The following is a 17,695-nucleotide window of genomic DNA, read 5'->3' as shown; positions in this document are numbered from 1 at the left end:
CCTGCCGTACGTACGAGTCTGAATTTATGGCCTCTGCCCTTTATAAAGCACTCAACAGACAAATTGTCTGTTGAGACTGGCTCTGGAATAAAATGTGACTTTATTATATATGCAGGGACGGCCATGGACAGCCAGCAGGCACCAAAAACATAGTTTAATCAGGACTGGAAGTCTGACTTAGGGTTGGATGTATTATAACAGCTCACTCTACCGTATTTGGTTCAGTTCCATCTACAAAGACACTCCTGTAAACATGAGATCAGACCCGTTTGTTGAGTGACTGTGGATTTATGTTCTTTTCTCTCCATAAAACATTTTATGTGAAGCCAGAGAGTTGAAGGTGTTTTACACATTTAATAATCCTGACTTACACACACACACAGCTGGTGAAAGCTAACAGGCGTTCCTAAAGGACAAAGACCGTCCACACGTGCGCACACAAGTACAGACGGCATAAATCACCAGCCTTTTAAAGCAGTTTCATATCGGAGGAAGCAGGGAATGTGAGGAGCTTTTGGCAGAAGAGGCTGAAATTTAATTGTACGTTTGATTTGTGGCGACATTTATGTCGGCCGAGAAGAGGACGCCGGGCCAGAGATCAAAATCCAGCGTCTGATTTGAAAGCGCACTCGGCGAATTGAGTTTACGTGAAGGTTAAATGAAGGTTGGCAATAAATACGTTTTGCGAGCCGCCGCTGTGAATGAAAATTTCCTGAATGACAAAGGAGGAGAGGAATGATGTGTATGAAGGGAGCTGCCACAAGAGAGGAGCATCGCGGATTATCGTGCTGGATATTAGCTTTAGAAAACGTTCTGCGAAGACCGGCTGAGAAATGAAGATCGGATTTAAGCAGAGGGCAGAAGCTGCATGTTTAGAGAGATGAGACCGTGACCGGTGGCTTGTTGGGTCAACAGCTCAGATCAGCTGGGACTTTTGTCTGGCTGCAAAGGATGAGACTCCACTGACTCAACAGCTCGCAGCTGACGCACCCTCAAACATGCAGCTTAACCTCCATCTGCTGCCTCAGAGGCGCCCAGTGCTGGAAATGTAAGAATAAATAATAATACTATAGCCACACGTCTGTTAAAGCAAAGTGCAATCGCTCACCTGCCTGATACTCATTTCCCTGCAATGCTGACACAAACACGAGATTCTGCAAAGTCGCAACTCTGCGCTTCACCTCTTTGAAGACCGCAGAGAAATGTAACCGCTGCTGAGAGGACGCGCGGCCGTCTCACAGTCGGCGTTTCACTTTGAATTTTCTACATTTTTGGGAACGAGCTCAATCTTGAACACTGTCAGAGGATTTCGTCTGTTTTTTCAGAAACGTTCAGCTGGACTTAAAGACAATTGGAAATTTGGCCATAAATCAAGAATGATAGAATTTAATGATATCACGATATGTGGCAGCACGGTGGTGCAGTGGTTAGCACCGTTAGTGGGGTTAGCTTAATTGGTGACTCTAAATTGCCTGTAGGTGTGAATGTAAGTGTGAATGGTCTGCGACAGACTGGCGACCTGCCCAGGTTGTACCCCGCCTCTTACCCTTTGGCAGCGGTAGTATGGTGGTACATCCCTGAATTAGATAAATGGAAGAAAACAGATGTATGGATGTTTAACCGACATGTTTGGAAGCTGGTAAGAAGTGATTTCAAATGATCACTGATTGGTTGATTTAATTGCCCCCTTCCCTACGTGTTGGATACTTAAGATACATTTTCTCGCTCTCCTGTAATCATAACACTCTGCCTAAAATAGAGCTTTTGTGGACAAAAACACAACACAAACGCTGCTTTTCTCTGCCTCTTTCTCTCTCACACAAACGTCCGAACAATCATTAAGACTCTCCCTCCTTCCACATCTTAAATTATCTGTCTCCATTCAGCTCCCTTTGTCCTCTTATTTACCTCCAATTGTTTGCAAGCAGCTAGCAGCAGTCAAACTCTGACAATAGAAACGATCCCGCTGCCTTTTCTCCAGAAATTGTTCGCTCTAGTTTTGACTCGTCACAGTCTTTTGTTTGGAGAGCACTACAACTGTGCAAAAGTGCCGCGAACAAGGTCAGCTGGCACAGATGTCTCCTATAAGAGCTTCGGGCTAAACATTATTTTCCATCACTCGCCGATGAATCATCTATAAATGTTTCAACAAAAAGCTGCAGCACTGCTTCCAGTAAAGAAACGCTGAGGGTTTATTTATGGGTTTAAATAAATGCACATTGCTATTCAAAGAAGCTAAACCTAATTTAGAAAAACACATTTAGAAAGATAAAAAAAAAGGCCAACGGGAGACGTATTGAATGTAGCTCAAATGTCCCATTTTCACAGGTTTATTCTACATGCAATAAATGCAGCACATTTAAGGCATTTGAGGAAACGTCAGGAATAATCAAGGAGGAAGAAGCTGAAGAGGAAAGTGATCAGATTTAAAGGTTAAGAAAAACAGAATAAATCACCTCTGCAGGTTTACGTTACCTCGGCCATGTTGATTAGACCCAAAGCCAGGGTCTTGTAGCCCAGGATGGTCCTGTTCTTGTATCGCTTGCGCCTCTGCAGCATGATCTGAAGCTTGTTGGCATCTCTCTTTAAGAAATGTGGATACTGCAGGTAGAAACACACACACAACACAACACTTATTTCCTGAATGAATTCAGATGTTTCAATAAATAATGTTTATTTCTCAGGACTTGATAATTAGACTGATCCAAGCTTCTTGTATAAGTCCCCTCACACACACTGACCTCGCTCAGCATCCCCAGGTGTCAAACTACTTAGTCTGAGCCCAACTATGACATAACCCATCATTAACGATCTCAGCAGCTGCACTATAAATGGAACCAAACTCGCTCCTGTAACAATGTTTAAAGCCGTGAAACGACTCCGGTGGCTCGATTTTAATAAGCTTCCTCTCCGCAGCGCTGCTGCTGTAGGAAGTTTAATGTATAATGTATAATGTATAATGCCTGGCTCGGTGCACTCGGCAAGCTCCAGAGAGAGAAACTCCCTGACCTTTTAGCAGCGTTTTAGAGTCATGGAAATCGGAAAGCATGATTTAGAGCACAAGAAAACCTCGCTGGGAACTACATTAACCACGCTCTGCCTTAATGCACTCCGTATTGTTGCTGTATGGAGAGTTGCAGGCGACACTTCTGCAGCTTTGTGTAGACTTTTCCAAACTATCCCAAACTGTTTTAATATCACAGGTGCAAACGCGTCAGAGCTAAAGGATCCGCTTCCCTGATCTTCCCTCATCTAGCAACGCCAAAGTTTTCCAGGTTTGTAAAGATACAGTACTGTGCAAAAGTCTTAAGCCACTCCACATTTCTTTATGTTTTGCTAATAAAATTGGAAATAGGTGCAACAGTTTACTGAGGCGTGTAAAAACATACATAATGGAGTATATAAGGCAAAAACTGAGTTTGCACAATTCTGATGAGCTTGAAAGTCAATATTTGGTACGACCACCTTTACTCTTCATCACAGCCTGAACTCTCTGAGGAAGCTTTCTTCCCATTTCTTTAAGTAGACTTCAGGAATAGTTCTCCAGGTTTATTGAAGGACATTCAAAGCTTCTTTGGATGTTTCTGCCTTTTGTTCTGTTCTCTGTCAAGATGATCCCACACTGCTCTGGGGAGCCCAATCCATGACTGATAGTGCTTCATTGTGTGTTTTTCTATCCAGGTGTGCTTTCACTGTACTGGCAGTGCTTCGTGAATTATTGCTACACTGAAAACTGAAGCCAATTTCACTCAGACACTGTACAGATGGTATTGCATGGCAGATCAAAACATGACTGTACATTTCTGCATTCATAATTCCCCAATTTTGACAAGACCCGCAACATCACTGTCTGAAATGCAGCCCAAACCATGACGGAGCCATGTTTTACAGATGGCTGCAGACACTCACTGTTATGAGTTCTGACCTTTTCTGGACACAAAATTTAAAATATGAATTTTGGATTAATGACTCTATCAGACCTGTTACCACTGATTTTCACTTAGAGAACTTAAAATTGGTTATTTGCTAAGTTGTCTGTCACATGTAGACACAACACTGGTTCATCTCTTGATTTCGGCGCCAAATAAATATTGCTGTGAAAAGGATCGGGTACAAAGGCTGGAGTGAAAATGAAAATCAGCCATTGTCAAACAAACACAGAGACCTTCAGACGGCCTGGGGAACATTTGATCCAAACCACTATGAAAAAATTACAAGAAGGCTCCTTGGTAAAATATAAAAAAATGACGGTTGGCTCAAGACTTTTGCATTTCTGAAGCTAGAGATTCAATTTTTTGTGTTATTGTTGTTTCTATGTTTTCTGTAAAACCAGAAAGTTATTGTTTGGCTGTGATTGATGGGTCCCTGATCTCGCTGAACCTTTGTTCGTACCTGGAGGGAGAAGGTGAGCTGCAGATCGGTCTCCGTCAGTCCTGCTGAGGACAGCAAGATCTCATTGGAGCGCAGGATCCGCTTGGAGCCCTGAAGACGAGACACAGACTGATGACTACAGAAGAAACGGTGAAAGTAAAGAAAGCAAGCAAGAAAAAAAGAGAACGATTTCTATTAGCGTGCCCTAGCTAACCCCAGCAGACTCAAAACAACAGACTCATCATTATCATCAGCCATGCACAGCCGGAGGAGGAGGTGAGTAAGGAGAAATGCCTGATAGGAGAAAGCAGGGCTGGAAGACTGAGCGAGCGGCAGCCGCATGGAAAAAGAATTAAACCAGCTTAAAGAGCCTTATGTGAGAGAGCAGCAGAGAATTTAATGGTTTACTTAGAAAACAAGACGATAGCAATCAAGACTGAAAACGAGCCAGCGAGTAGAAGTTTGGAGTGGAGCCCTGGCATTAGAGAGAGAAATGACAACAAAATGTGACAAAATGCAGTATTTTTGAAGTATTCTGTGCTAACTTTAACTAACTTGGCCGCCTGCGCTGCCAAAAAGCTCTCCAATGGTCAGAAAAAGTGGGATTTGGCAGCGCTGCTCCTTCTGCCAGTTCTAAGAGAAAAGCACCCGGCTAATGAGGCATTTCAGAAAGCAGCTTGGCTGCAAAACAACGAGGAGGAAGCGTGTCTGCGTCCAATGAAACCGACTCAGCAAAACAATAAACGGCTTTACAGAAAAGCCAAACGGGGCAACAAAGGCTGAGTCTTTCGGGTTTTTCCCCAGGTGGGGAGTTGGTTCGTTTTTCATCGTCTGCTCGTTAAGCATAGTTGAAAGTGGAAATCTTTGAATCCTATAATGTCATTTAATGATTAAAGATAAAGATAAATGTTCAACTCAAGCAGACTTTGACATAACAGGATGTAACCTTGGGGAGGATTTCATTTCTAGGAAAGTTCAGTCAGACTTTAAAAAAATTGATTTTGTTTCCTGGAACTGAGCTTCGAGGTATGATTTTAGTGCCCATCATCTAATTCTGTTTTGGTTATTACTCAGTTATCGCTCATAGACTGTTCACAGGGATCTGTATGTGTAATCTTTAAAGTTGTTTTATTCTGTTTGCAGAAACGTTTTCTTTTGATGCATTTCTAAAATAATGCCTCCATAAAACTCCAGCCTCCGTGTACAGCAGGTGCGTTTCACCTCGTGCTTCTGGAGACGTCTCGTACCTGCAGTTTGACCGCGATGACGACTGAGGTGAGGTCCTTATCCAGCTCCTTCAGCATGATCAGCTTCTTCAGGGTCAGATTGAAAAGCCTGCAGGAAACCACACACAACGACACTAAAATTAGATTCGATATCCAGCGCCCTCGCACTGCTGCGCCCTGAGCTGTGCAGGGAACAGATGGATGTCTGATGACCTGTTGATCACTTTGCTTGTGCTGCGAACTGAGTCTCTGGGATCGGGAGTGTTCAGAAGCTGTCTGGAAAAACTTTAACTGAACGCCTCAGTGCTCACATTTGCACGTGAAGATATTTTTGCCAGCTACTTATCTGTCCGCGTTTACTGTCGATGAGATTATTTCAGCCTAGGAACATTTCAACTTCAATTCACCCCAAAAAGCTTAATATAGAGCAAAGAGTTAAAAAATAAAAGGAAATGAGCAAAAAAAATTTGCAAAACAAAAAACTGAGGCAATTTGTCTGCAGCACAAACAAATCAACTTCCTCTGCACAATAAGTTACAAGCTTGAAGCGATGATTAGGGGAAAATATTAGAATTACACCAAAGTACTCTTATTAAAGTTCTCTTATGGACAGAAAAGAAGAAATATTTGACCTGACAAAGTCACTGAGTGTTAGCCACTTTGAACTGAGAGCTAGCTAACACCAGGTATCTTTAATCAGGGTTGATATTCTAGCCAATCCAGATAAATGTAATAGTCTGTATAGAGCTTTACAGTAAACCATTGTCCCTGTTAGACTCAGATACGATTATAAAAGGGGGCACTCTTTCTGGCTAACGACCCATTTATCGAAAGCTGCTAGCCAATAAGAATGCAGCATCCTTAATTTTGTTGTGGTTCTGACCATCTTTTATATACAGTCTATTAAATCAAACAAGTATGAAACTGAAGTTGGCTGTAAGTGAGCTATAACACACGATTATTATTATTCACGCATATCTGCTTAAAAATGATGTCATTGCACAGTTTGTCGAGGCGTACGCACAACACTGTCTGCAGCACATGCAGCTGGGAGTCAACTGTGTATATTCACTAGAGAAACAGTATCAGCTGATATATACAGAGGAGGTTTGAGCACTGACAGCCAAAATCCAGCATCAGTCACACTTTGTTGTGGACCACATACATGTCTGTATTATGGCCTAAAAGCCAGCTTGTGGTAATTTGTCACTTCCTGTCTCCTCTCCGTTCACCCTGTCCCTCTCATCAGGGCCATCAAACACAGCAAAAATAAAACAGGACTTTAGAAGAGGCGTTGAGCGCAGTTCTGCTTTATCTGTTGGCAGGCTGTTAAAAAACAAAATACTCCAGCCCACGATGAAAATGGATTGCTATTTTTGTCAAAGTTAAAAATGTCCCATTCAAATGACACCAACACTTACGTCAGCACACATAAACAACACAAAAAACAAAAATCCTGCCGGATGTCTTCCATCTGAAAAAAAAAACAGCTAAGAAACGAGAGATTGGCCTCAGGTTTCCTGACACTTAGAAGAAATACTCAAAATGCCAGTGTTCAAAAACACAAAGGGACATACAAGACCAGGAGCATTTAAAGACCTGAAACCGAATCACTGAAAAGACACACACACACACATTCTCGTTTTGATATCTTAGTGAGGACATCTAATTGACATAATGCTATTCCTAGCCGCTTACCCTAACCATCAAAAATGTATGCTTAACCCTTAACGCGTAGCCTAAACCCAACCATAACCTAACTTTAACCCTGACCAAAAAAACACATTTTGGGGTTTTTTTTGGTCCCCACAAAGACGTCTAAACAAGTACAAATACACACACACACACACACACCTCCCCAATAGCACCCGGGGGTCAGTCTGTTCAATAATTCATCTCCAGGGCTTAAGGGACAGAAAGTAAACCGCTAGAATAAACCTGACAGAGCAACCTGGAGGAAATCAAGAAGAAACATGGAAGCTAAAAACCAAACAAAAAACAAAAGCAAAGGACACACAAAGAGAAAAAGACACAAATGCATTGTGCCAATAAATTATATACAGGAAAAGACAGGACAACAACAGACAAGAGGGAGGAAGAGGAAAAGACGCAAATGACAAATAACAAACAGAGATGTGGAAACAGCCGTGAATACAGAGGAGGAGGAGGAAACAAAAAGCAGGCAGGCACAAAAGGGAGAGGAGAAAGGAAGCGAGGCTGAGGCATGAAAATTGAGGGAGACATCACCAGAGAGAACAGAGGAGTGGGGATGACAGAGGCTGGCAAAATGTGCGCCGAGAGATGAACTGTCTGACATCGCAAATGGAAAAACAAAACATCTTTTCTTTTCTAGGGCGATATTTAAAAGCAGCGGATGGAGAGCAAGATAGTTTAAACGGTCAGTTATGTAAATATTCGCCACACCCTGCACCGATCAATCGCCCAGAGAGGACAGAGGTCACATCTAAAGAGCCGCGCTGTTACCCAAAACATAGACAAGAGCCTCTTTTGATGTCACACTAAAAAGGCGGAGGGCGAGGACAGGAAAATTGCTCCGCATTTCTCCCTCAGCTCTCTCTCGTCTCACCTGGGCCTTCTCCTAAATCCACCCCACTTACTCGCCTTTCATCTTTCTTTAAGTGCTCCCTACCCAACCACCGAAATTGACAAGTGGCCCCCGACTGCTGATGCAACCGCTGGAAAAAGAAAGAAAGAAAGTCAGCGACAAACACAGAGAGCCTTTTCTGAACGCAGAGGTTTTCTAGTTTCACGATCAAAGCAGCCAGGAGAGGCTAAAGCTATGAATAAAAAAACTATCAATTTTTATCTCCGATAGAAAAGGCCAGCTAAGACTTCTGCTTACACCTGCTGGATCTGAGTGGAATGAATCGAGGTGGAGAGGGAGCAGAAGAGGCCGGGTGCCAGTGGTCGATCGGAGATGGGGCTGAAGCACCTGGGGCGAAGGGAGGTGTGGGTAGAAAGTGGATGAGGGAGACGCACAGATATACACAGAGAGAAAAACAAACTGCAAACACACAAATCAGAAAGAAAAAACTGTTAAAAGGTTACTACAAGCAACCACCCAACACTTAGAACTGCTCCAGTATGACTTTCTCACAATTATTTTATCGCTTATTTTCCAAAAAGCCCCAGAGTTTGGTTTCAAATCTTCTTCTTCCGTTGCTCCCTTTGATGGGTCGCCCCCGCAGATCATCTGCCTCCATCTCACCCTCTCCATAGTTTGGTTTTAAATATTAAATGCCAAATGTTGACATTTAGAAGAATTTTGCCTGGGTGAAAGTAAAATAATCTGGTCATCAAAGGTCTCAGTCACATGGTGTAGAGACCGGTTGCTAGGGAAAAAGGTGTATTAACCAACCGGCTGCAAGCTGCTGGAACTTAATGGGTGAAATCTGGTCACAGAGAAGGATATGGTGATAGCGGCAACCTCTTTGCAACTGCTTTGTTTGCTAGCAGGTGACAACTTTTGAAGGATGACACCAATTTGTCTGCAAACACCTGCCAAATGGCAATTAAATCAGAAAAAGTACAACGCAAACAGGAAACGGACAACCGTTCAATTTGAGCGGTAAGGCACGACTTTTACTTTCAACGCAAACATTTTCTGTTTGCGGTTTGCAACACGCTAAGTTTCTCCAAGAGTAGTTGGTGAGTTGTTTGCAAACAAGTCTGCAATCGGCTAGCAACTAATACATCACCATCTCTGCAGTAGATGTTGTGGCAACCAACTGGTTAGCCAGAGGTTTAGCTGGGCGATCACAATCGATACCAAAGCGACTGCATTGGTCACATAGTGGGAAACAACTGGTCTCCAAACAATCCCAGACCCTCTCTGTCACTCCCAGGACAGAATGGTAAAGGTTTACAAAGAATACCCATCTAATTTATGAATGCAGACAGATAGCAAACACGCTGCAGTCAAAGCGCCTGCTTCAGTCCTGCATGCCAAATATCCTTGGGCAAGATGCTAACACCAAGTTGCTCTCTGATGCATCGATCAGGGTTTAAATGATAGACAGAAAGCGCCTACATTGGAAAAGCATGGAAAAAAGTGCTTGTATGAATGGGTGAATGAGGCAAGTTGTACAAAAGCAGTCTGAGTGCTCAGAGTAGAAAAGCTCTATATAAGAACTATTCCATTTACCATTAACCTGCACAGCTTCACATAAATAATTAGCATTAGCATATATCTACTTGGCATGGTAATATATAAGAAATAGCTTTGCTAACTGCTATTTTCTACATTTTCCCTCTTATATTTCCATCTAACTAAAAGCAGAGCAGCCTGTAAATCATCTACGACACCAGAGTCAAGGCTACAGAAATGTTAAGAATCCACACAGTAACTTTTAATTTACTGCAGTAATTGGTTCACCACAAAAACTAGTTCAGTGCTTTATTGCTTGTGTTATATAACAGCTTCAAGAATTCAGATTTCCCTCGAGAGGAACTTACTACTTTACTTGTTGCTCTGTAAATGGATGCGAGGAGCGCTGGGATTTCTGCACAGTCTGAAACACGAGTTTTCCATTAAAGCATCGCGTAGACACCAAGTTTTATTCTTTTCCACTGTTATTTATGCTGTTGTTTAACTACTGTAAATCCCCTACAGGATTAAAGAAAATGCTGCACCAGCCTTCACTGCCACGGTGATCGGACCAGTAACCATAGTCGGCGAGGGGAATCACATGGTAAAGGTCAAAACAGTCCGCCCGCCACCAGCACTTCCTCTGTGGTTCACCTCTCACTCCTGCCCTGGCTCCTCGACAGCTTGTCACTACACTTTAAAAGTCACTGCCCGTTATCATCAACCCGAACAAAGGAACAGACTCGAGCAGAGCATGACTGAAAGAAAAATAAATCGGCATGTGATGGAAACGGAGAGAGCGGCGTCTACACTCACACACCCGAAAAAGGGAGCACGGCTTCATCTTTCATCCCCAAATAATTACAAACCTGCTTCTGTTGCTTAACAGCTGGGATAGAATTATGGGCTGAGATGCATAATGGAAAAGACAAGAAACGAATTTGTCTCTTAGAGAGTCGAACTACGCCAGGATTGTGATTTCTTTCCACAAAGATGTAAATCTCTTTGCTCCAAACTGATTGTTACTCTGCTGTGAAAAGTATTTGTCCCCTTCTTCTTCTTTTATATAAATTTAAACTGCGATTAAACACATTTTTGGTAAGCTGAACTTCAGCAGTACAAAAACTGCATTTTGTCTTTACTCACGCTGTTTATGTCCAATATTAAAATGTTTTTGATTATCTGAAAATAAGAAAGCCAGAAGGGTGTAAATACCTTTTTACAGCACTACACATATTTGGTATGATATTTGGTTTCCAGACTTTTGGAATGAGCTGAGGAGAAACGTCGCCTCTGACATACTGTTGTTGTGGAAGCAGAAGAAAATGCATCTGCTTTAAGTTTTGATGATGTTGGATCAACTGTTCAAACGTGAATTCACAGCAGTGTATATACACACACACACACACACACACACACACACACACACACACACACACACACACACGTGTTTAGGACCAATTCGGTGAGTTTTGTGGTTTTTGTTGACAATAACAAAAATCCTGTATGTCAATCTAAGCCTTAAACAGCTGGAAATAGAGAAGCTCCATGGAGCTCTGACTGGGCGTGACCGTCGCCACGCCAACTGTGTAGTAATTTGTGAAAAGTGTCTCTGTGGTTTGTCTAAACTTCCTGATTGTGTCATCCAGTGCTTCCCGCCCCACCTGTGTGAGTCCTAACAGTAAAGTACAAGTAGGGGTCAAGTAATGCCACTTCTGCTCCCTCTACATCTTGAAGCCAACACTGCCTCTTATCAGTTTAATAAAACAATGCATTAACTCAAGAATGCAAGATCAAAAGGAGCCACTTTAACCTTATAATATCCATCATATTGCATAATAATCAATATTTAAAAAAAAAAAAAAAAAAAAAGCAACACAGACACACAAACGTGTACAAATTTGTCTGCTGGCTTCAACAGCACCATCGAACAAGCCTCAGCCCTGCAAATGTAAAACCTGATGTGGAAGTGCCTCAAGCTGCACTTCCTTCAATTGCTGCCAGCTCCAAAAAAACAAATCTATCAGGAAAACCTCCAACTTTGCTTGTAAAACATGTGCCAACACATTTTTCCTGTAACGCACGAGTTTCACTTCTCTAACACAAGTGGTTCTAAAGAAAAGGAGGGTGGGCGTGCACAGGATTACATTTTGACTTGACTTTTCTTGTTATCAGCAACATTTTTTCAGCCTTAAAACAGCGGAAAAGATGGCAACAAAAAGCAAGCCAGGCACCCAAGTCCCGTTACAAACCTATGGGTTACAGAACTATGTGTTTTTAAAGCAGGAGTGCTCAAAGCACAGTGTTTAATTTCACATACCGGTACATATATTCAAACATCAGTTTTTGTGAGGGGGATTCCCCCAGTGCACTCACATCAGCTAAGCTGACATTGATGGAGTACCCAGAGGAAACCCAAGGAACTCCACACAGACCAGCCGGCTGTATGTTCAGGATGTGCAACTTTGTCCTGTTCAAAGTTAGTTTTTCCTTCATCTAAAAAGGTCAGTGGCAATAAAACCTGCAGTTCCATGAATGGTGATTTGATGCTAGCTCCAAAATTGAGTGAATATTTATACTTTTGTTTGGAGGGGAGGGAGTTTCACACATTTTCACATTCTGTAAATGAAATTAAGTAGGCAAAATGTACTGGGTGACTTCATTTGGGTGTAAAAAGCTTCACTTCTTTGCCTTCAAGCGTATCAAAACAGTCTCCACAGCAGCTAAAGCTTCCTCGGCTGTGATGCAAATTTCAGCTTGAACATTTACGGCTTTCTGAAAACTGCTGATCCGCATGGTGTGGTTGAAATCTGCAGGAAAAACAATAAGCGAGCATGCAGGCTCTTAATTGAGCTGCTGCATAATTAACTAATTTCCAGGGAAAGTTGTGAATATCATACAGACTGTTATTTTTTTCAATTTTTATAACATTTTCAATAGAAATATGTGATAACCTGAAAAAAAGAAAACCTGATCTGATGCATCTTTAGTTTATCAGTTCTCTCCAGAAACTTTTCTTTGGGTGTTTCTGCTATTTTGTGTTGTGAACCCGCGTTATGTTTTGCATGTCCTCACCGATGAGGTGAGTGCATCGGTTTATCACAGAAACTCTTTCTGGTTCTACGGGACAAACTGAAGAAGACCTCCACATCTGACTCACTGCAGCTAAATTAATGTTTAATGCCCCTTTGACTGAAAACACCTCGTGTTTTCCCCACAGTCGCAGATATTTGTTCATTTGTTTAGGGAAAAAGGCATGGGCGGATGAAACGAGGGCTCTGACGGAGGCAGAGAACGGCTCGATAATGTCTGTGGGAAGACTGACCTCTGATATTCTGTAAAGGTCAGTCTCTGTAGAAACAGACAGCATGTCTATCAGACGCACACACAAAACAAAGTATCAAACTTGAAAAACGAAAAGCAAGCTAGGCCAGGAAAGAAAAAAAAAAAGCCTTACCTCAAGTCATTTTAGGCCTCATTTAACTGATTAATGTGCCAGTTATGAGCTATTTTCCAATTAGCTAAATAATCTTCCACGTCTGCATAATTACAAAAAAAATTACACTCATTACTACTCAGTCCAAGGGGATATCTTCACACTTCAAACAGCACTAGAAAAGAACAAAACAAAGCACCTTTTCATGTGAAAAAATAAGTTAATATAATCAAAATGGGGAAAAAAAACCCATAATAATAAAAGAAGTACTCTGACTAATGGAGCTTTTACCAGCAAATGTTTGGCATTTTCAGTAACACTATCGACATGGGTAGCACTGTGGAAGGCAGTTTAATCCAAAACAAATGATTTCCATGAGGCGTTGTTGATATGCAGGGCCCCCATGGGATGAATATTACCAACTCCTGCAGTTATCTGATAGGTTTTTGGTTTTTGGTTGTTTTTGTTAACTGAGGTTTCATCCTGGTTATAACATGCATGCTTATAACATGCATGCTTATAACATTCATTTTTATAACATTAAATCAAATAATGCAACAGCACCATTGCCTTTAGTCAATAGGCACATATCCCACAATTATATATTATTACATATTATTCTTTAACATGTCAATGTTGTTGAAACAGGAGCTTTAGTGACCGTCATACGGTGTTGTTCAGTGTTGTGAGCGTCAGCTCTTTCAGCTGCTAGTGAGTGAGGCTGTGAAGTTGTGTCTCAGCTGGAGGAGGCAAAAACGGCACTCTTCCAATCGATACTGTTGCAAGCGAGTACCTGATCCGATAGTAATGGTTTTTCCAGTATCGATTAGTATCTCCGAGTATAAATTTTTTTTGACAACCCTAATTGTGACATTCATGGTTTACAGACTTTATCTTTCCTAGTGCTCTCATTCAGAGGCATCATTTTTCCTTGGGAAGGATGGCTGGAGGCTCATCTCGTCTCAGTGTTATGGAACTATTTACGATATTACAAAAAAAAGACTCTCGAGTTTGTCTTTCCACACATGTCAGCTTGAAGAATGACTCAAATTATCGATGAGATTATTTTCTGGAACTGACTCATCATTTCGGTCCCAGATTACTTTATCCTCTATAACAAAGCGGCGCCCCAGGAGTGGGTCGGTCATTAAAAAGTGAAACACCAAACCACGTTCTGCTTTTCTCATCATCCAGATTTAATTACACCAATTAACTGATACTTCCGCAAGTGATTCTGACAACATTAAATAAACTTGAAGGGAAATAAAACATTATCAACAAATGAAAGCAATACACACAAATGAGGATTTCACTAATGTCAGGATGTGGCTTCGGCACATGAGGCTGCGAGCGTCTAAACGTGCGTGGGTATAAAAGGTCTGCTTCTTTAAGGAGGAAGGTACCTATGGTTTCCTTGACGACAGTCAGTCATGAGCGGTGTGACCTTGCCGTGTCACGCAAGGAAAATAACATGCTAAGTACACACGGCAGAAAGAAAAGAGCCGCCCTTGCACCGACCTTCACATCGAGCATTTTATTTTAAACCCTTCCCTTCCGTGTGACCATGTGACTTCTCCTGCTAATTTTCTATTCTTTAATGGTCTTCATCCTTCCTCCCTTCCTACAGCTCACCTCCTCCTGCTTCCTACTTAAGGACAGCTGCTCTCCTTCTCCCTTGCTCGCATAACTGTAACTCAACTCCACTCTTTTCACTGCTGCGCCCAATCTCCTTTCTTAAGTAACGTGGCGTTGCCTCCACCTCTCAGTAATGGTGATCGATGGCAGGGCCTGATCTGTTTGGGGGGGGGGGGGGGGGGGGGGGGGGGGGGGGGACTAAGAGTCGTGCCCTTCTTCTTTATTATCATTCTGTTACATGGATTAGTCTGTCCTTGACGCACAGCAGGGCAAAATGCCCATTTTCAACACAGTGCAACACACACACGCGCGCGCACACACACACACACACACACACACACACACACACAGACACACACACACAGAGTGAGATGTGTATTGATCAGATGAATATTTCTATCATCTCTAAGAGCAGAGATTTCATCACAATCAGGAGGATTTGGGGATAATTAATCGAAAACTCGAGATTGAAAACTGAGTTTAAGCACAAAAATCCTCGTCAATAAAAAAAAGAAACTATCCTTGAGGTTTTCCTGTGTAGTACAAGAATGACTTACTGTGTAAAGATGACCTGTGCTATCACTGGTCATTATATAAACTCATTATCCAGTGGTAGCTCCTCTGGATCTTTTGGATAGATGACAGACGCCTCACCTTGGCAGCAGCTCACCAGCCCTTTGGCTGGATGAGCTAATAAAACAAGATTAATATTATTACTCTGTTACTATAGAGTAATAGATAGATATACATAAACAATGCAACAAGCTGATGCATCTTGTGAAAAGTAATGAACAAAATCAAGACTATGAATAGAAATCTAGGCATGTGATGCCTGGCAGCACTGCAGCATTATATGGTATGCAAAATTACATATAAAATCATTAAAGTGATGGTTAAAGAAGCATAGTAAACTAATATATATGTGTAAAACACTCAGTCACCTGACTGTGATTTATGAACTCTGACGGCTGTGTATTATATGTTATGTCATAGAAGGAAGCACAAAAACAGAACAGCCTGATGCTACAGCGGGCCACGCCCATTTCTGTGGTTACTCTGAATTTCCCACCACCTCCCAGGAACACCTGAACGCACCTTTCCTAATAACTGCCATTCACATTACCACCAAAACATGGCATTTCCTCAAAAAAAAGACAAAGAAAAAAAAAAGAACATATCGTTCACAAAAGCTGCTTAAAGCACTTTAAAAACCCACAGAAACCAACTACTGGCACAAAACCAGAAAGAGAAGTTGATGACACATGTTATGGGCATAGCTAAGAGCTCAATCACATGAGAGTATTTCATCAGAGCGGCTTTGTGTTAAACACCCGATTTCACATTCAGCTTGATCTTTTTTGTCGCTCAGATCTGATTTTCCATCAAAGCACGAGCAGCACAAATGAAATCGCCCGTGTTCTTTTTAATTCCGAAGCAGCGCACTTTCATGTGGTCCTAAAAATCAGATACAGCTCTGATATTTCACAATTTTGAAGAGTCAAAATTCAGACTTCTTAAACATTGAGTGCCCTGATGTGAGTCTTGCGAAAAGGTGCTGGGAGATGTAGTTAAAAGTAGCCTTTACTGGGAAAAATAAACCAGTCAATTTAAAAAAAAAAATGTCTCTGGCTTCTGCTTTCATATCAGCCTTCACCTCTTCACCACTTTGCTGCTGGCTGATTTATGGACATGGATTTGTGGACAAACACACACTTAAAAAAACAGAAAGAAAGAAAAAAGGCCCTGGAGATAGAGGAGGGAAAAAACAAAACCAGTTATCCAAAGGTAAAGGCCAGAAAAAAAATGGACTTTGATCTTTGCCTCCTGCCTATGTGACTTTGAAAGTGTTTCTGTGTGTTTTTGAGCATGTGAATGTGGGAGGTGTTGTAAAACCTCACAAGGGTATGTTTTGATCTCAAGGTCTTCAATAATCGCCAACTCTCATACACTAAAGAAACACACACACACGTCCTACATATACGCAGAGGAACAAAAGACATTAAAAATAACTTGTGCATGAAATCCAGAGCACACATACGCAGACGCAGAACAGAATGTAAACAAAAAGAGACAGAAGATAGAGAATGAATGGAAAGAGAGAGAACATATTTCACTGCGTGGACTCTACAGGCAGCAGAAATAACAAGCATTTGGTTTTTCACTAACAGCAGTCTTAAAATAGCGCTTGGCTGAGTGGATGCAGCCTGTAAAGATGTCAACAGCTCTGAAGAGCGAATCAATTTTTTTTCTCTTTGCTTTTATATTAAGATGAAAACAGCATAATTCGTCTGAAAAACAGGTCTCAAACTCACACCGTGTGCTATTACGACAAAAGGAAGAGTGTGTCGGCACAGCGGGGAGCTTTAGTCTGGAAATATAAATAGACGGATAGATTGGAGGAATCAAGCGCCGCTCAGTCAATACTTTGTATTTGCTCGTGCATGTGTGTGTGGGGTGTGTGACTCATCAAAAATAACAATGCAAGGTAACCTTCATTAGCCGGAAATTATTCTACTTGGAAACGCTGCATAAAGTCTGAGTCAGAAAGTGTTGGTCCACAAGTCTGCACCCTATTTATGCCACAAGAGCATCCTATTATACCCTCATTTATTTTGGTGGTTCACTTTTTCCACACATCACACACCTCAGAATAGTTAAAGTCTACAATCATTAAATCATTACTAGATGCAGGTTGAAATGAGGATTTTTACTCAATTTCATCTTGGCTGTGGTCAAAGATACTCAGTGCAGTTATTTACTGTGTTGAGGTAAAATATGCTAGGAAAAGAAAACAGTTTAAAAATAGCCAAGTTTTGTTTAATGTACTCTCAAAATACTTAATTTATAAAATGTTATGTCTGAAAATACCAGCTAATGTAAATGATTACTGAAAGACTTTATAAAAGGACTGAATTAGCA

The 17,695-nt window shown here is 41.6% G+C and overlaps 1 protein-coding gene across 2 annotated transcripts in view; it reads right to left on the bottom strand.

The window, feature by feature from the left end:
* Positions 1-17,695, bottom strand: part of pacs1b (phosphofurin acidic cluster sorting protein 1b) — a 71,843-nt gene that overhangs the window by 25,341 nt on the left and 28,807 nt on the right. For both annotated transcript variants that reach the window (XM_004570663.6, XM_004570664.6), the window contains exons 2-4: positions 5,619-5,706; positions 4,393-4,482; positions 2,476-2,601 (exon numbers count right to left, since the gene is read on the bottom strand). In XM_004570663.6, coding sequence (XP_004570720.1) covers positions 2,476-2,601; positions 4,393-4,482; positions 5,619-5,706 — 304 coding nt within the window. The remainder of the gene's footprint in view (positions 1-2,475; positions 2,602-4,392; positions 4,483-5,618; positions 5,707-17,695) is intronic.

The sequence above is a fragment of the Maylandia zebra genome, linkage group LG3 (assembly GCF_041146795.1).
Source record: "Maylandia zebra isolate NMK-2024a linkage group LG3, Mzebra_GT3a, whole genome shotgun sequence".
NCBI classification, from domain to species: domain Eukaryota; kingdom Metazoa; phylum Chordata; class Actinopteri; order Cichliformes; family Cichlidae; genus Maylandia; species Maylandia zebra.
The sequence above is the reverse complement of the archived record's forward strand: the minus strand, read 5'-3'. Positions and strand labels throughout refer to the sequence as shown.